The 20,907-nt window shown below is 38.3% G+C and overlaps 1 protein-coding gene and 1 pseudogene across 1 annotated transcript; one reads left to right on the top strand and one right to left on the bottom strand.

Annotated features, from left to right (window-relative positions):
• Nucleotides 1-12,789: 12,789 nt before the first annotated feature.
• Nucleotides 12,790-13,395, bottom strand: LOC131420120 (interferon omega-1-like; annotated as a pseudogene).
• A 3,426-nt stretch (nucleotides 13,396-16,821) lies between these two features.
• Nucleotides 16,822-17,427, top strand: LOC131419795 (interferon alpha-2-like). Its single transcript, XM_058565327.1, has one exon. It carries the CDS (start codon nucleotides 16,870-16,872, stop codon nucleotides 17,425-17,427), a length of 558 nt encoding a protein of 185 aa, XP_058421310.1. The 5' UTR covers nucleotides 16,822-16,869.
• The last annotated feature ends 3,480 nt before the right edge of the window (nucleotides 17,428-20,907 follow it).

The raw sequence follows: 20,907 nt of genomic DNA, 5'->3' as shown, positions 1-20,907 counted from the left end.
AAGAGAGTTCAGCAAAGACAGAAAATAAGGAAGTGATAGAAAAACGGATCTGGCCATTTATGTGCCATCTCCAAGGTAAATAAGATATTACCTTATTGAATCCTTCTCTCAATTTGATACAACAGTAATACTACTAAGTCCATTCTATAACTAAATAAAGCAGAACCCTGAGAGATGAAGTACCCCATCCAGAGTGCATAATTAGTGACTGGCCGAGGTAGGATTTGAGTCCAGATGTGCTGATGGAAACTCTTATGCCTGGAAGCACTGAGTAAATGTCATACTTCCTTCTCCCAGGTGGCTGTGGGCAGTTAGGTCAAGTCAAGTGCCAGGGCAGAGATTGTCTCCGCCCTGCTCACCGTGTGCCTCACTCCTGCCCCTAATTCTCCTCTCATCCTCCTACAACGTCCATCTTGGTCATGAGCAAATCTTCTGTCACCAGCATGAGTGCATTCAACACCCCAAGGATTCTTCTCTCACTGCCAGTTTTATTGAGATATAATTGACATATAACATTGCGTTAAAGTGTACAACATAATGATTTGATATATGTATAAATTGTGAAATTATTACCACAATAAGATTAGTTAACATCCATCACCTCACATCGTTAACGATTTTCTTTCTGTGATGAGAACTTTTAAGATCTACTCTCTAAGCAACTTTCAAATATACAATACAGTATTGTGAACTATAGTCACCATGCTGTGCGTTACATCCCCAGGACTTATTTATCTTATAACTGGAAGTTTGTACCTTTTGACTACCTTCACCCATATCACCCAACCCCCATCCTCCACCTCTGGCAACCACCATCTTTTGCACTCTTTTATGCCCTTAATGTGTATTTACTCCTTTAATACAATAATTCTATGAAAAAATACCATTATTGTCCCCCATATTAAAGATGAGCAAACTAGGGAGCATAGCGTTTAGGTTATTTGCAAAGGTTCCATTACTAGTAAATAGCAGAGTTCAGATCTAACCCTCAAACTCCGGATCCAGAGACTCATTCCTTAACCACTAAACTGTCCTGTATAAACTGTCATGGCAAGCTGGATCAACAGTCCAAAACAACGTAACTGGATGTGTTGAAGAATAACCTCCGACCTCCACACAGCACTTTGCATGTGGTTTCACACAAACTCTTTCGATTTATGTTCCCTCACATGCAGCTCAGAACACTGTGCGGAGTTGTGAGGTTCTCAAACGGGAAGGTTCCTGCCCAAGAGCCACAGCTGGTGAGGAGCAGAGTCAGATTTTATCTCAGGACAGATTAGGGCCTATTATTTTCTTATCCATTCCCAGGGGATGTTAGTAAATAGATGCCAGGAAGGGTTAAATGAATAACAGTCCCCTAACCCCAATGAACCCAGCTAAGTATATTGCGCATGTTTGGTGCTAAAGTTTAAGAAGTACTGGAGTATCTTGTCTCTGGCCTGAATGCAACACGGCTCCTTAGAATCCTTGGGGTCTTAAAGACAAATACTGTATGATCTCACTTGTATGTGGAATGTAAAAAAAAAACTGAACACTGTTGAAAGTAACCCTTCACAGCCAATCTTGGAATCTCACTTTCAGAAATTTCTCTTCTAAATACATTTTGACCCAAATACATCTCCAGCTGTTCCAGCTACTGATGGTGTCCAATGTGGAATTTCTCCAAGAGAGTCTCATCCGACACATCCTGGGGACTTAGTGCTGAAGATGCTGCAGAGACATCTCAGGGAAGACGGTGTGGTGCGGGCTCCCTGGAGCTGGCCAGCATCCCCCAGTATCTCAGGGATCAGCAGATCTGCCCTCTAGAAATAACAGATGGGAAACCATCAGCTTTAGGTGGAAAGACATGAAGATGTCCCCATTATCCAGACTATGGCCTGAGTACGATCACAACCCAGAAAAAAAAAAAAATGGCGTTAGTGAACGAATATACCTTAAATTTTTTTTCTGTCAAATATGTTAGGATGGATTTGTATAAACACTTTACCAAATAAGATATGCGGGTGATGAAGAAGAATATGAACAGATGCTCAACATCATTAGTCCTTTGCAAAATGCCATTTAATACCATAATTAAACACCACCACACACCGATGAGAATAGTTAAAATTAAAAAGACTGAGCATACTGAGTTTTGGAGAGGACCCAGAGCAAATGGAACGCTCCTTCATTGTTTGTGGGAAAGTAAAATATTACAACCATTTTGGAAAACAGTTTAGCAGTTCCTTGAGAAGGTAAATATACACTTCCATGTGAGTGAGCCTTTCCATACCTAGCTATTTACATAAGAAAAATGAAAACAATACTAAAATTCACTCAGTATGTTTCAGATAGGCAAAAATTATACTTTGTTTTCCATAATTTCTCTCATCTCCCCTATTCATTATCCTATAGGAAAAACTACAAGTAAATAAACAAAAAACAAAATGACAACAATAGTTTTTGAAATAAAAAATGTATTTATTAAAATTAAAAAACATAATGGCATAGTGCCTGGTGTAAAGTAAGTGCTCACAGATTGGCGTACAAAGGTCCAGACTACTGTACAGTATAATTTCTCCTTTCTTTGCCAACACCTGCCATTCACTCTGGCTGTGCTCGACGAAGACTGCCTCTTACACACTTTGTGATGTCTGCACTACTTCAGGTTTTTTGAGAATTAACATCTGCTTCTCCCTTCTCTTAGTGCTAGAAGGACTATTGTGAATTGACAGATTCGACCTCTAAATGGATACACTGGGAGACAGGAGAATAGAGCTGGGGGTTTCAGGTAGTTCTTTACAAAGTCTAATTAATTGTTGGTCAGATATTTACTGCAGGGGAAGAAAGAAAAAATTTACCTAGTGAAAAGAAAATTTGCGTGTGGTGTAATGTAAAGAAAATGGCACTGGTAGACCCATGCCATCAGATTTCTTAGATAAACCTCTAACTTCTATGGGTCTCAGGTGATTTCTCTACGTGAGGTTGGCCAGTTATGAGAGGATAGGAGGCTTGGTCCAGTTACTCTTTGAAGTCATTCCCCTACCTGGGACCCTATGGGAAAGGTCTAGAAGTAATATGTCTTAGGGTGGACAGTGGGTATTCCTCTGTTACTATGTACTCTTCAGCTCCCCTGAAAAGGAAAATAGGTCTATGGTAAGATCAACCAAGAAGTACTTAAAGGATTCCTGCAAAGTGGTCCCTTAAAAATCCCAGGTCCTTCCATAGCTTCCTCCCCTCACCTGGGGCAGCTGGAGCTCTAACGGATTCACCTGGAATCTCAGTCCCATCTTCTCATGCCCTATGTCTATCCTCTGCTTTGCGCTGTTTCCACGTTCGTCTGATGTCTGTTCCACTGCCTCCTACCTGACTGCTTTCTTTCCATCTGCCCCCTTAAGCCTGATGGGTAGCTGGCAGGTTACTTCTCAGTAATTCCAGGGGTCCCAGCTCATGGTCAACCTCCTTTAGCACTTCACAGTGAGCCCCAGGGATTTGTCATCATCTGTCATCTTGGTCCTGGACCAGAATACCAGATCCAACTTACTTGAAACGGGTATCAGAAACTTAGCTTCAAGGGATGGAGATGAAATTTGGCTTTCTAGGGCCGGCCCCATGGCTTAGTGGTTAAGTGAGCACGCTCCGATGCTGGTGGCCCGGGTTCGGATACTGGGTGCGCACCGACGCAGCGCTTGTCCGGCCATGCTGAGGCCGCATCCCACATACAGCAACTAGAAGGATGTGCAACTACGACATACAACTGTCTACTGGGTGCTTTCGGGGGAAAAAAAAAGGAGGAGGATTGGCAATAGATGTTAGCTCAGAGCCGGTCTTCCTCAGCAAAAAGAGGAGGATTAGCATGGATGTTAGCTCAGGGCTGATCTTCCTCACAAAAAAAAAAAAAATTTGGCTTGTTATAGTCCAAACACTTAGAATGATCCTCAGATAATTATAGGAAGGTTGATGAACATGGCTGGAAAAAAATTACATTTCTAGCCTCATCATGAGCTACTCACCTCACTGAATCTTCCTCCTCTATGTATCTTGTTCTGGCTCTAAGAACTTTAGTGCTCGGTCCCTTGCTATCTACCCTAACTGTCACCACTCTGGCTGCCACTCTCAGCCCTGCCAATTTGTCCTTATCACTTCAGCCCACACAGGCAGTGCTCATTGTCATGTTATCATGACATAGCTCGTGTGCTTCTACCTGGAGAAAATGTCCATACGCCAAATGAGCGTATGATTTTAAAGACTGCTGTCTATGAAAGAAATTATTGATGTGTAGAGCTTGAAGGTTATTGATGGGGGAGGTAGGTGAGCAAATTTGCATAGCAGAACTCAAGGATCCTTTGAGAAAACGTCTCCAAAAGCCCAGCCCTTTCATCCCAAGATTCAGTTATTTAAACTTGATTAATTGTCTTAGCGTGGTGCTTGATACAACGTAAGACAGCCCAGGGATAATAACAACAATATTTACAAACAAAATTGTTAATTAAATATAAATGTCTCTTTTTGGTTTGAATTAGTCCATTTATACAAATATGCCAATTATATGTGTTGATTTACTTTGAAGTAAGAAGATGAATACGCGGATCTAAAAACAAATTTCACGTGACTGGGATCACTATTATGAATTAGAATTTGGTTTTTTTGCCTCACTTATACTTTTGTTTCTTTGTTTTTCAATGGGCAGGACATCAAAATGTTCTTTCTTTTAAAGTCCTGCCTTCTTCCCAGCTAGACGTCATGGAAGGGAGACCAACATACAGTCTCTAAGCCAGTATTTGACCTACACCCGGTAGATGACAGTAGAACACCAAGCTTACATATATTTGGTTAAGTCAATTCCAGACTCCAAAGCTGAGGGCCTGGAGTGGAGGGAAGGAATGTTGCCTAAAATCTTTATTCTCTCATTGTTTTAGCTTGATCCAGTCCAGCACTGGATAATGAATCACCAAAGAAAGGCCATTAAAAGCCTACAGGAACAGACGGAGAGCATGCCGTGATGAAGTAACCCCTGCTGCTTATACGCAGCTCAGACCTAACATGACTCTCCTGCCTTCTTGCTTAAAGGCTGGCGGGGAGCCATCCAAAAGGGATAGTCTATGTGGCACTCACGTAGATTTTCTAGTTGTTTCCTTAATTGTAAGTGTACCTTGCTGCAGTTGCAATATAAGTCTTGAAAAACATGTCAGAATCTATAATGATTAATGATGGCAACAATATCATCATCATTCAAAAAGGTTTTGCATTCCAGATGAGAACTGTCTTAGGAGCCAGTTTACAAGCTAGACAAAAATATCAAAGTCGTTGCTTTACATGCTTCATATTAAAATGAGAATTGTTTAATTCAAGTTGATTACCATCTTATTGACCACATGTCTCCTCCATATTTCCCATGATTAGATTTGGACTATGTGGCACTAATTTAGCATCCAACCTACTGCCATTCTAAGAGCATTCAAAATTAATACATTTTTATTTTCTAACATAAGGAGTCAATTTCTATTCACTAGCTTTTAGACTTTCTTATCTGTTTATATGTGAACGTAAATTCACAAGCGTGTCTACTCATATCATGTCTCTCATACACACTTACTAGGCTGACTAAAAGCGACAGTCCCAGTAAGAACTGGTAGTGAATAATAAAATCAATTAAAGTTAGTGAAATACTTCAAAAAATAATTTTTAAAGTATTATGCAATTTTTCATTCAAAAGTTAAGAGAAAATTTAAATTGCTTTTAAAAATATATTATCTTTAAATTAATGACAGTTGGACAACTGGAGAATTATTATTGGAGATAACAAGCGTCAACAAAATAAAAGTAATGTAAAAAGTAAAGCATAAGCCAATAAATTTGAGAACCAAACACATAATGGTTTAGGTAATAAATATAAACTGCTTAAGTAAGTACATACTTATCAATAGCTACTTTAAAAGTCAATGGACTAAATGCTCCAGTTAAAAGGCATAGGGTGGCTGACTGGATAAAAAAACAAGACCCATATATATGCTGCATACAAGAGACACACTTCAGACCTAAAGACACTCACAAACTGAAAGTGAAGGGATGGAAAAAGATACTCCACACAAATGGCAATGAAAAGAAAGCTGGGGTAGCAGTACTCATATCAGACAAAATAGACTTTAAAACAAAAACTGTAAAAAGAGACAAAGAGGGGCATTACATAATGATCAAGGGAAGAATCCAACAAGAGGATATAACACTTGCAAATATCTACGCACCCAATGTAGGTGCACCTAAATATATAAAGCAATTATTAACAGACATAAAAACAGAAATAGACAGTAACACAATAATAGTAGGGGACTTTAACACTCCACTTACACCAACGGATAGATCATCCAAACAGAAGATCAATAAGGAAACATTGGCCTTAAACGACACACTAGAACAGATGGACCTACTAGATATATACAGAGCATTCCATCCAAAAACCGAAGAATACACATTCTTTTCAAATACACATGGAACATTCTCCAGGATTGATCACATATTAGGCCACAAAACAAGTCTCCATAAATTTAAGAAGATTGAAATAATACCAAGCATCTTTTCTGACCACAGAGGTATGAAACTAGAAATCAACTATAGGAAGAAAATCAGAAAAGCCACAAATACGTGGAGATTAAACAAAATGCTACTGAACAACGACTGGGTTAACGAAGAAATCAAAGAAGAAATCAAAAAATACCTGGAGACAAATGTAAATGAAAATACGACATGCCAGAATTTATGGGATACAGCAAAAGCGGTTCTAAGAGGGAAGTTTATAGCGATACAGGCCTATCTCAACAAACAAGAAAAACCTCAAATAAACAATCTAACAATGCATCTAAAGGAACTGGAAAAAGAAGAACAAACCAAACCCAAAATCAGTAGAAGAAGGGAAATAATAAAAATCAGAACAGAAATAAATGAAATAGAGACCCAAAAAGCAATAGAAAAAATTAATAAAACCAAGAGCTGGTTCTTTGAAAAGGTCAACAAAATTGACAAATCTTTAGCTAGACTCACCAAGAAAAAAAGAGAGAAGGCACAAATAAGTAAAATCAGAAATGAAAGAGGAGAGGTTACAACAGACACCTCGGAAATACAAGAGATCATAAGAGAATACTATGAAAAACTATATGCCAACCAATTCGAGAAACTGGAAGAAATGGATAAATTCTTAGAATCAAACAACCTTCCAAAACTGGATCAAGAAGAAGTAGAGAATTTGAATAGACCAATCACCAGTAAGGAGATCGAAACAGTAATCACAAACCTCCCCAAAAATAAAAGTCCAGGACCAGACTGCTTCCCTGGTGAATTCTACCAAACATACAAAGAAGACTTAATACCTATCCTTCTCAAACTCTTCCAAAAAATTGAGGAGGGGAGGAAGCTCCCTAACTCATTCTACAAAGCTGACATTACCCTGATACCAAAACCAGACAAGGACAACACAAAAAAAGAAAATTACAGGCCAATATCACTGATGAACATGGATGCAAAAATCCTCAACAAAATACTAGCAAATCGCATACAACAATATGTTAAAAAGATTATACGCCATGATCAAGTGGGATTTATTCCAGGGATGCAGGGATGGTTTAACATTCGCAAATCAATCAACGTAATACACCACATCAATAAAATGAAGAATAAAAATCACATGATCATCTCAATAGATGCAGAGAAAGCATTTGACAAGATACAGCATCCATTTATGATAAAAACTCTGAATAAAATAGGTATAGAAGGAAAGTATCTCAACATAATAAAGACCATATATGAGAAACCCACAGCTAATATCATCCTCAATGGTGAAAAACTGAAAGCCATCTCTCTAAGAACAGGAACCAGACAAGGATGCCCACTGTCACCACTCCTATTTAACATAGTACTGGAAGTCCTAGCCAGAGCAATCAGGCAAGAGAAAGAAATAAAAGGGATCCAAATTGGAAAGGAAGAAGTGAAACTGTCACTATTTGCAGATGACATGATTTTATATATAGAAAACCCTAAAGAATCCACCAGAAAACTTTTAGAAGTAATAAACGAATATGGTAAAGTTGCAGGATACAAAATCAACATACAAAAGTCAGTTGCATTTCTGTACACTAACAACGAAGTAGCAGAAAGAGAAATTAAGAATACCATCCCATTTACAATTGCAACAAAAAGAATAAAATATCTAGGAATAAACTTAACCAAAGAGGTGAAAGCTCTGTACACAGAAAACTATAAAACATTTCTGAAAGAAATTGAAGAAGACACAAAGAAATGGAAAGATATTCCGTGCTCTTGGAGTGGAAGAATTAACATAGTTAAAACGTCCATACTTCCTAAAGCCATCTATAGATTCAATGCAATCCCTATCAAAGTTCCAACAACATTTTTCACAGAAATAGAACAAAGAATCCTAAAATTTATATGGAACAACAAAAGACCCCGAATAGCTAAAGGAATCCTGAGAAAAAAGAACAAAGCTGGAGGTATCACACTCCCTGATTTCAAAATATACTACAAAGCTATAGTAACCAAAATAGCATGGTACTGGCACTAAAACAGACACACAGATCAATGGAATAGAATCGAAAGCCCAGAAATAAACCCACACATCTATGGACAGCTAATCTTTGACAAAGGAGCCAAGAACATACAATGGGGAAAAGAATGTCTCTTCAACAAATGGTGTTGGGAAAACTGGATAGCCATATGCAAAAAAAATGAAAGTAGACCCTTACCTTACACCATACACAAAAATTTACTCCAAATGGATTAAAGACTGGAATGTAAGACCTGAAACTGTGAAACTTCTAGAAGAAAACATAGGCAGTACGCTCTTCGACATCGGTCTTAGCAACATCTTTTCAAACACCACATCTGACCGGGCAAGAGAAACAATAGAAAAAATAAACAAATGGGACTACATCAAACTAAAAAGCTTCTGCACAGCAAAGGAAACCATCAACAAAACGAAAAGACAACCTAACAATTGGGAGAAGATATTTGCAAACCATACTTCTGATAAGGGCTTAATCTCCAAAATATATAAAGAACTCATGCATCTCAACAACAAAAAAACTACCAACCCAATTAAAAAATGGGCAAAAGACCTGAACAGACATTTCTCCAAAGAAGATATACAGATGGCCAACAGACACATGAAAAGATGTTCAAAATCACTATCAGGGAAATGCAAATCAAAACTACAAGGAGATATCACTTCAGGCCCGTCAGACTGGCTATAATTAACAAGACAGGAAACAACATGTGTTGGAGAGGATGTGGAGAGAAGGGAACTCTCATACACTGCTGGTGGGAGTGCAAACTGGTGCAGCCACTATGGAAAACAGTATGGAGATTCCTCAAAAAATCAAGCATAGAACTACCATATGATCCAGCTATTCCACTGTTGGGTATTTATCCAAAGAACTTGAAAAGACCAATCTGTAAAGGTACATGCACCCCTGTGTTCATTGCAGCGTTATTCACAATAGCCAAGACTTGGAAGCAACCTAAGTGCCCATCAAGGGACAAATGGATAAAGAAGCTGTGGTATATATACACAATGGAATACTACTCAGCCATAAGAAACGATGAAATCCAGCCATTTGTGACAACATGGATGGACATTGAGGGTATCATGCCAAGTGAAATAAGTCAGAGGGAGAAGGTCAAATACCGTATGATTTCCTTCATTAAGTAGTAGATAATAACAACAATAAACAAACACATAGGGACAGAGATTGGATTGGTGGTTACCAGAGGGGAAGGGGGAAGGGAGGAGGGTGAAAGGGATAATTCGGTACATGTGTGTGGTGATGGGTTGTAGTTAGTATTTTGGTGGTGAACATGATGTAATCTATGGAGAAATAGAAGTACAATGATGTACACCTGAAATTTTTACAATGTCATAAACCAATGTTACTGCAATAAACAAAAAATTAAAAAAATAAATAAATAAATATAAACTGCTTAAACTTTCCTATTAAAAGAAAAAACTTAATTCGTTTAAAACACAAACCCTATTGTTACTTTGTATGGGGAGAAAAGCTTAAAATCAAATAATTAACAGTAAACAGTAAAAGCAAAGATGGACAAAGACAAAGCAAGAAAATACAATGATTAGAGATAGCAATATTAATATCGATGAGATTTTGATAATGATTAATATCAATATTGATATCTAAGAGAATTCAATGAATGTGTTGATTTTGAGAAAGAGGGTCAATATACATAGGAAGCCAATACAATACATAATTAAATTAAAAAGGTATGGAACTAAAATTCAAATAATATAAAACATCAAGCTGAAAATTTTAGCAGTAGATAGATATGTGACCAGAAACATGATGGTAGCAGTGAAATTTCAGCACAATGCTATTAGTTTATTAAAATAATACAGAAAAATTACAAGGACAAAAAGAATTGGAAAACATGATTTAAAAGAGTAAATTAGTGGCTAAGACTCTGGGGCACTATAATATAGAATCGGAAATATAACTTTTTCAAATACTTATAAATCATTCACAAAAATCAAAATATGTTAGACTATAAAATATCAATAATTCCTCCAGAGCAAAAACACTATAAGTTGTATGCTCAGATCAGAATGCCGGAAATTAACTTTAAAATAGTCTATAAACCAATCACTTTGATATTTAAAATCATGCTGATAAATTATAGTCAAGTCAGAAAGAAAAAAGAAAATGGGAGATTAGTAAGTAATGGGAATTAAAGCACTATTCTTAAAATTTGCAGAAGCAGTCTAAGTTACACACTGAAGTAAACTCATAGCTTTATCAAATATATGAATTGAAAATAAACTGGTCTCATTCATTCAAGTCAGTAAAAGAATTCTAAATACTAGAAAATATATTTATATAAGGCATCGTTTATCACACCAGAGATCGATCAGTGGTAGTTTCTTAAGCATTAGTTGCAAGGAGGAGTCTAAAACTAAAACAATGAATTTTTAAAATTCTGTTATATAAAAACCTATCAATCTGACTTACTCTTTGAATAGGTCTCTCTTACCTATGCATGATTTTGTAATATATGCATTGGTCATTTGGAAAATATTCGTTCACAGACATATTCAGACCTTACAAATCTATATATACTTCAATTTCTATAATCAAGTAATTCATTTGTTAATATCACCACTGTTGTCATCACAAAAGTCTTTAAGTATTGGGAAGTTTTCAAGTTCACAGTGGTAGATGTTTCAAAGTTCTGATTTTCTACTGAAAGCTCAACTGTTATCACTGGGCAACAAATGTTTTCCTTGAAGTGACAAGCTCACCGTATAAATGTCTTGAGAAAATGTCTGTCAAATGTCCGAGTCTGAGTAACCATAGTTTGTCTGTCTGTCATTCTTGCAAATAAAAATGGATTCTGTGAAAAGAGTGGCTAGTTTAGCTTACAACTCCAATGATCATATAAGTGCTTTTCCTCAAAACAATCACCGTGCAGGCAGCAGAAGTGCTTGTCACACAGAATTTTAAAAAGACTAGCACAGAGAAAATTAAAAGGTGTGTGTTCAAAAGTAAAGGTTTAATAAAATTAATAAACTTACTATTTCATCAGGGACATTCTTAAGTGAAACTGGTATTTTTTTTACTTCAAGTATATTACAGTGAAAAATATAATTACTAGTCCATTTTGGTGCCACTCCCTTGACTGACACGTAGCCACCAGCAGTTTTACCCACCACTGTTTTTGCACCATCAGTGTAACTTGTTAATGTGGTGAAAAAGGCAAATAACATCTTAATATTATTATAAAAATAATTTTGACCTCGTGGATCCCCTTAAAGTGTGTTGGGGACCCCTAGGGACCCACAAAGCACACTTTGAGTACTGCTGCTCTAATGAATTTCCCTGCGCCTGCCCTGGTCAAGCCACTCTCTAGTTTACAATCCTAAAGGAACTTTCCTCAGCTTTCAAGGTAAAGTCTAACATCGCTAACATAGTCAGTCATCCGGCCTCTTTCCATTTCTCCAGCCTCGCTACACGCCATACTCCCATCGGTCAGTGGAGTCCACCCACTCTGCTCTTTTTCGCTTCTTTAAATCTACCTTTCCTGACAAAGGTGCACGCTCTGCAGTTTTTTTTTACTCTGGGGGATTTTGCCCTCCACATGATACTTAACAAACTCCTACTCATCCTTGAAGTCTCATACTTCATATGACTTCCCTGGGGAAAACTGAAGGGTAGTCTAAATGATACTCACTGCCATGCATCTTTTCCTCCTCCTCTGTGGCCCAGATCCCAAATGTAAATATGTAATTACATCATAACTACTTCTTTAATGGCTCTGTCATTTGCTCCAATGTGAGCTCCATAAGGACAGGAACACATCTCATACTCTAGACTCTACCCCCAAGGCCAGTGAATGAACGGATGAACTGTACAACATACTTTTATATTTAGTCCACAGTATTAGGACTTTGGGGAAGATTTTTTCTTTAAAAAAAGAAGAGAAATGTAATAAAATACATTTAATATGTAAAAAGGTAACATATTTATTAAAGAAGAGAATGTGAACATATAAAAATAGAACAGATAAATACCAACACCACAAAAATGAATAGATAGATTAATATGAATAAATAAATAAATAAATATTTTATAACATGAGGTTCGGCTACAGGGCACCAGTAACATTTCCTCTAATTCTGAAAATAGTTGAACATAGATATGCTTAATATTACTGATAAAAATATGCCAAATATGATTCTAATTATTTTATAGCTGAAGCAAAAAATAACACTTTTGGAAATGACTGAACAATTAAGAGTCTGAGCGAGGACATTCGTCACTGAGAATCAGGTTCCTTCTCACTTCCTGAGTTTTCTTATGAGCTCGTTGATGAAGAGAAAGTGCCTCCTGATTTCCACTCTGACAATCTCCCAGGCACAGTCACTGTATTTCTTCTCTTTCAGGTACAGATGGAGTCCCCGGAAGTACCTCTTCACGGCCAGTGTAGGCCCACAGTTCCCAAGGCAGATTCTTCCTCTCCCGTCTCCTGCTCCAAACAGGTGTCCAGGTCTTCCAGCTGCCGATGGAGTCCAGTGCAGAGGTTGTCCAGGAGGGTCGTGTTCCAGGCAGCAGAGGAGCGCTCTGTGTGGAAGAGGTCGAAGATCTGCTGGAGCATCTCGTGGAGGACAGAGATGGCCTGGGCCTTCTAGAATTGGCTGCCATCCAGCTTCTCCTGGGGGAATTTGAAGTCGCTCCTGTACTTCAGACAGGAAAGAAGAGAGATTGTCTTCATTTGGTCCAGAGCTGTGAAGGTCTCCTGCTTTCTCAAGTCAAGGCTCTGAGGCAGGTAACAGCTAGTGGAGGAGATGGGGCTGGAGAAGATCATCACAAATGCCATCAGTGAAGAGATTGAAAAAGCCATTGGTAAGTTCCAAGAAGATGGTCTTCTGATTGAGATGGGAGATTGTGAGCTTTGGTCTAGCTTCTCTGAGCATCTTCTGTCTGTGTGCCTCTTAAATATTGAGCACAAGAGATTTCATTTTCTGAATTTTCCCCAGATCTTTGTACTTCCCCATTTTGGACTTTCCTTTCTCTTCAAGAGCCTGGAAAGTTGTCATTACTTTCAACTCTTTCTGTATTCTTACAATTGAAGTGTAATTTATTCAATAAAAGATTAGAAGTCCTAATTCAAGGGAACGCTTATCCTCTTAGCAAAAATCAACTTTGAACTAATGAGAGAACTATCTGGGTCTTTCTTCCTGATGTTCAGAACGACTTGTAAGGAGACTCTGCTAGGTTGCTTTTTTAAATCTTCTTTCTGCCCCCCACTCGATGTCCTTCTTGGAAGTGTTGATCAAGTGTGAAAGATACCTCATTTTTATATGCATAGATCTCACCTTATTCTCTGCTGCAAAACATTCAGTTTATCAAATTTGGTTTTATTTACTCTACTTAATTGAGAAAGTACTGCATATTTACTATGTGCCAATCATTAGACTGAGCTCACGCTGTACCAAGATGATTGTACCTCCAATTCTGCCCTCAAGAGAAGTAAAGTGCAACCACTACAACCGTCCAGATGTTCAAGCAGTTAGAATGTGTCTTTGCTGCTCGTGGCAGACTTTTTGTCCTAGCCGAGGCCATTGTCCTAGCTCTGTCGAAATAATAGTTAAGCAACCATTTTTTTCTTTGCTAATTTTACGTAATTTTAAAATTCTTACCTCTTCTTTTGCATTTGTCTTTTCACTTTATAAAAGTTTACCTAATGCTTCTGCAATCTTTTCTATTTCCACTTTGAGGTTTATTGCAAAAAAAAAGGAAGAGAAAATGTAAGGGAAAAGAAGAGAGAACATATTTCCTGTATGATTTTCAAGACTCAGAACTTTCCTCCCTCTTTTAACATTCCTAGAAAGTAAAAGTAAGCAGTCAAGAAAAAAGAATGTACAAGGGAAATTGGAAAGTAAACACTGAAAATGAAAAAAAGAAGTGACATCTTCTCTATCTAAACCACAAAATGTCACTTAACTACACAAGTCAGGGATTCAGAGCTCTACAGAGTAACAGGTTTCAAACCAGCCCGTGTGAGACTGATGCAGCTGCAGACAGGTCCAGAGGAGGGCAGCTGGCTCTTCAAGGCAGGCCGTTACCTAAAGGGCTAGTTTTCAGCTTTGCTAAATCAGAGAATCTAGCCATTTATTTATTTATGTGTCTGTTTACTTTGTTCACAATCCACAGAGATGATCAGATTCCAAGGATTTAATGATACCAACTCACACTCAAAAGAGACTGGCTTACAGACTGGATGGCCATTTTATTAAGGTTTGTGAGGTCAGCTGTTACCTGAAGGCTAATAGACGTGAGTCATGTGGACAGGGCACTCCCTGTCACGTGAAAGCAGACTCCTGTTCACATAAGAGATGAGATTAGAAATAAAAATGTTTCTTAGTGAGCTGAGAATTCAAGGAAGGGAAGCAGATTATTTCAGAGAAACTTCCATCCAGTTCCAATAGTTGGACGGTTAGTTTTCTCGATTGTGGGAACAGCTAACAGATGTCGAGTGCTTGTTTTGTCCACGCATCATTGTAGGTACGTTACGTCATCCAATCTTCACAACAACCCAATGAAATAGATATGATTGTCATTTCCATATAACAGAGGAGAAAACTGAGGTGCCCAAAATCACACAGCCAGTGCTGGCTGCAGCTGTGACATGGCCCCAGACCTAGCCCCAGAGTCCACGTCCTAGCCACTAGATTGGGCTGTCTCCTCCTACAACGTTCTTCTTGTCTTAGATAAACACTTAGCAAGTTCTCACTCTCCAATTTCCATTTGTCTTCATCACCCAAAAGCACCATTCGCTCCTTCCAGACACATTACAGTACACTTGAAGGGGCTCTAGCGCCCTTTTCACTTGCTAAGTTCCAGTCCTGCCTTTCACATGACCTGTTTTGTTGAGCTCTACTATTTCTTTGAAACTTCCTATTCTCATCTGAGATATTTTCAGAAATTATCCAGGAGGTTAAAGCATCCACTTAAAATTTATTCTTACTGTCTTTGTTTATAGAAGACTACCATTTTCTGACACAGTCCCCCCAAAATTTTATGTCTACTCCCTCATTGGCACACATAGTCATTTTTGTACTTGCTATGGGACAGAGAGCCCTCTGTGTGCCTCCTCTGTGACAGACACCTTGCTAGACAGTCGAGATAGGGCACTACTGTCCTCAAGGAGCTTACAGTCTGTTAGGGTAGTCAAATGTTAAACAAATAATTAGATGGATTATGTAATTATAGGCATACAGAGTGTAGCTAAAGGAGAGCGCTTCAGGTTAATGAGGAGTAACGTGGAGGCAGAACAGTATAGCGCTAAATACCACTTATGGAATAAATCGAGGCTTTCACCAAGTTAAGCAACCACTCTGAGTTTTCTGTTTCCTCATTTGCAAAATGTAGATAATTATAGTAATTATCTCATAGGGAAGCTGTGAAGATTAAGTGAAACAATGTCTGTAAAACACTTTGCTGAGAGCCTGTATAATAAAAGATTGCTGCCATTAATATTATTAAAAATAATCTGTATATTACAGATTCAATGAAGACATGTGATGATTAACTTTGAATGCAGCCCAATTATCCCTGAGCATGTTGTAGGATAGCACTTGTCAATGGAATATCTAAAGAGATGAGATTATCTGCATTACTGCATAATGACTGAGGCAGAGTTTTTACCGGGGAAGGTTCTATTTGGTAGAGAACAGAGAGAATCACACACAGGCAAACTTGACCCTTTTAGGGAAACCAGCACCTAGCAAAGTGCCTGGCAGACCATAAGTGCACCATAATTTATTTTTAACAAATCTTATCTGCGAAACAATGTCTTCGGTGATTTTGAGACGAACTCAGAGGATATCTTTAAGATACATATACAGTTGAAATCTTTTGAAGAAGGAGGAAAAGTGTAAATAAGGAAAAAATCAGAAAAATCAGGAAAAAGAAGAAAAATCTCATCTTTTATAAGCACTTTTATATTTCCTGCTGACTTTGAAAAGCCACCATTGACTGTATTAGTATTTCTTCCTTCTCTGCCTTAATCTAGGCTTTTCTCCCCAAGAACTTTCTAGGAGGTCTGGAAACTATGTTATAATACTATGTGGATATTGTAATGGCATGTGTGATTTGGAGTCCCTCGTCTAGGCACTCATATCAATAAGCGCACATTTTTAATTGACTTGGTAAAAAAAAAAAGTAGAAAGGGAAAGGAAAGGACAAAAAATGGAAAAACCCAGAAAATGAAAGTTTCTATACTCACTATTTAAAAGGTACTCATTGCCAAAAGTCCTCAGAACTTGCTGCGACTTCCCCTTCAGGTGTTCTTGCAGAATCCTCCAGCTTCCCAATGGCCCTCCCAGTCTCTGTGCTGCTGGCCCTGGTGATGCTGTGCTCCAGCCCCGCCTGCCCTCTGGGCTGTGACCTGCCTCTGAGCCATGGCCATCAGGAAGCCTTCACACTTTTGAGTCAAATGGAGAGAATCTCCATTCGGTCGTGTCTGAAGGACAGGGTTGACTTCAGATTTCCGCAGATGCTTGTGGATGGGCACCAGCTTGAGAAGACGCAAGCCGCGGCTGTCGTGCACGAGACGCTCCAACAGATCTTCCACCTCTTCAGCACCAGCGGCTCTCCTGCGGCTTGGGATGAGACCCTCCTGGACCAGTTCCTCGTTGGACTTTATCAGCAGCTGGATGACCTGGAGACATGCTTGGGGAAGGAGACGAAGGTGCAACAGTCACCCCTGGGAAGTGAGAACTCCAGGCTGGCTGTGAAGAGGTACTTCCACAGAATCAGTCTGTATCTGAAAGAGAAAGAGCACAGCGCCTGCGCCTGGGAGGTGGTCAGGGTGGAAATCAGAAGGTGCTTCCTCTTCATGAACAAGCTCACAGGAAAACTCGGGAAATAAAGAAGACACTGAGTCTGAAAACAGTTCATCTGGCCAACTAAATGGCTATCTTCTAAGACTCAAAGTGCAATCTGCATCCCTATTTTTATGCCAGATGAAAAATAAGTAATAGCCAATGCATGGGATTATCATAAAATTATATTAAGTGTTGTAAGTTACAAGAAGTTGTTTAGAACAGAGAAATGCACAATCCGTTTGCTTTAGCTGAAAAAACTTTTGTAAATTTATTTATTTAAATTATTTGTAATATTTATGCTATTCATAGTATTTAAATATTTGTTGTTCATGACACTTGTTTAGTATTATACTTTGTCCACAACTGCTGTTCATATTTAAGTTATGGGAAATAAAAGCAATTTTTAAAAACCAATGTTGCTTGCACAGACTTTTTGAATAAAAACCTCACCCTAAGCCTGATCCCACTAAGTAACCTAAGCAAGGTTCCTGAGTGAAGAGGAAATAGGTGGAGCCCAGCACGGGTCACTGCACAGTGGACATCTTGAGGAGGGATTGAATACGATTCCCTAAGACATAGCTTAGAGGTGGAAGGGAGATCTGAGGACAAAAGCCCAGGGCATGGACACCATTACCCGCTTGGGGCCTCCAACAACTGGAGATGCTTCAAGGTTTAGCGAACCACCTAAACCAAGAGAAGTCAATCTAGACATGTGGACACTGGAGAATCTTGGAGAAGGCTGAGGAAGGGAGGGTGAGTAAGTTTTCGACACTTGACCACTCCTGATGTCTTATTTCTTATTCTTATATTCTAAATATTTCAAGCACAGAATAGAAGGAATTATCCCTCTAATCAAAATTAATTTAATCATAATGCACATTGAAATATGCTTTTATTTTCCACGATGGCTCCATATTTATTATTTTATTTGACTCTCAAAACTCCCCTCTGCCAATTAATTGTAATTTTTTTTATTATCACTATTCTTATTCACTTAACAAATATTGTTTGAGCTCCTACATTGTAATATATACTAGGTGTGATGCTAGGTGCTAGAGTACAAAGTTGAATGAGATTATACCCTGTACTCAAGTTGTTTATAGTCTTCTAGACAGCTGGCCTAAGGAGAAGAAAAGTGAGGTTAGCAAGTGTTATATCTCTGAAAAATAAAGAGAATGGACACACTAGCACCTCTCAGACGCAGAATCATTAGTATTAAATCTGAAATGGATTCTGATTAGTGTCTGGCAGAATTTTGTGTCAAATCTTGATTAGATGGGAGAAGATACCAGGAAGCAAACGACCGTTCACCAGACTGCGAGGAGACATCAAAGAATCCAAGGACAGGGCCGGCCCTGTGGCTCAGCAGTTAAGTGCGCGCGCTCCGCTGCTGGCAGCCCGGGTTCAGATCCTCCGTGCGCGACGCACCGCTTTTCCGGCCACGCTGGGGCCACGTCCCACATGCAGCAACTAGAAGGATGTGCAGCTATGACATACAACAATCTACTAGGGGGCTTTGGGGGGAAAATAAATAAAATCTTAAAAAAAAAAAAAGAATCCAAGGACAGGGGTCAGTAAGTGCCAATACAGGTGACTGATGGTGACCACCCTATAAAAATGAAGGACACGTGACATCCAAATTGGCAAGGAAGAAATAAAACTCTCTATTCACGAATGACGTGATCTTAATTTAGAAAATTTTAAAGAATCCACACACACAAAACTATTAGAGCTAATAAACGAATTTAGCAAAGTTACAAGATACAAGATCAACATGCAAAAACTAGGTTGTGTTTCTATAAACTAGCAATGAATAATCCAAAAAGGAAATTAAGAAAAAATATTCTATTTATAATAAAATCAAAAAGAATCGAATTCTTAGGAATAAGTTTAACTAAGGAGGCACAAGATTGTAACGGAAAACTACAATACATTGCTAAAACAAATTAAAGAATACTGTATTAGTCAGTTCAAGCAGCCATAACGAGATATCACAGACTGAGTGGCTTAAACAACAGAAATTATTTTCTCACAGTTCTGAGAGCTAGAAGTTCAAGAGCAAGGTGTGATTAGGGTTGGTTTCTGGTGAGGCCTCTCTTCCCGGCAGGTAGAGAGCCACCTTCTTGCTGTGTCTTCACATAGGTTTCCCTCTGTGAACACAGAAAGAGAGAGACCTCTGGTGTCTCTCCTCTTCTTCTAAGGACACCAAACCTATCAGATTCGGGCCCCATCTCATTTACCCTTAATTACTTCCTCAAAGGCCCTATCTCCAAATAAGTCACTTTAGGGATTAGGGCTTCAACATATAACGTTTGAGGTAACACAATTCGGTACATAACAGAGACCTAAATAAATGAAAGGACATCCCATATTTATGAATTCAAAGATTTAAGATTATTTAGAAGGCAGTACTGCCCAAAGCAATCTACAGATTCAATGCAATCCCTCACTAAATCCCAATGGCCAGTTTTGCAGAAATGGAAAAGCCAATCCTAAAATTCATGTGGAATTGCAAGGGACTCCAATAGCCAAAACAATCTTAAAAAAATAAGAGCAAACTTGGAAGGTTCACATTCCTGATTTCAAAAGATACTACAAACTACAGTTATCCAAACAGTGTGATACTGGCAGAAAGGTAGACAAATAGGCCAATGGAATAGAATTGAGAATCCAGAAATAGAGCTATACATCTATGGTCAATTGATTTTTGACAAGGGTACCAAGACCGTTCAATGGGGAAAGAATGGTCTCTCCAACAAATGGTGCTGGGACAATTGGATATTCACATCGCAAAAGAATGAAGTTGGATCTTAACCTTGTACCATACTGAAAAAATTCCAAAATGGATCAAAGATCTAAATGTAAAAACTAAGTCTACAAAACTCTTAGAAGAAAACATACGGATAAATCTCCATGTCCTTGGTTTTGCCAATGGATTCTTAGGTAATACACTGAAAGCATAAGCAACAAAAGAAAAAAATAGATAAATTGGACTTAAAAGATTTTGTGCATCAAAGGACATTATCAAGAAAGACAAAAGGCAATCTGCAGAATGGGAGAAATACTTGCAAATAATGTATCTAATAAAGGTCTAGTATGCAGAATATATAAAGAACTCTTACAACTGAACAATAAAAAGGCAAACAAGTTACTTAAAAAATGGACAAAGGAGTTGAATAGATGTTCAAGATGGGCCCCTGAAGATCAGGAGACAGGCCCCTGAAGATACAGAAATGACCAACAAAACCATGAAAAGGTGCTCGACATCATTAATCATTAGGGACTTGCAAATAAAAACTGTAATAAGATACCACCTCACATCCACTAAGATGGTTGTAATCAAATAAACGGAAAATAACTCCAAGTGCTGGTGAGGATATAGAGAAATTGGAACCCTCATACATTGTTGGTGAGAATGTAAAATGTTTCAGCTTCTGTGGCAAACAGTTTGTTGGTTCCTGAGAAAGTTAGGCATAAAATTACCATATGATCCAGAATGGTATGGATCACATGGTAATTTTTTG

The sequence above is a fragment of the Diceros bicornis genome, chromosome 22 (assembly GCF_020826845.1).
Source record: "Diceros bicornis minor isolate mBicDic1 chromosome 22, mDicBic1.mat.cur, whole genome shotgun sequence".
Lineage (NCBI taxonomy): Eukaryota > Metazoa > Chordata > Mammalia > Perissodactyla > Rhinocerotidae > Diceros > Diceros bicornis.
The sequence above is the reverse complement of the archived record's forward strand: the minus strand, read 5'-3'. Positions and strand labels throughout refer to the sequence as shown.

Excerpts from the sequence above, each read along its gene's own strand:
- LOC131419795 (XM_058565327.1), top strand. The coding sequence starts at position 16,870 with ATGGCCCTCCCAGTCTCTGTGCTGCTGGCCCTGGTGATGCTGTGCTCC.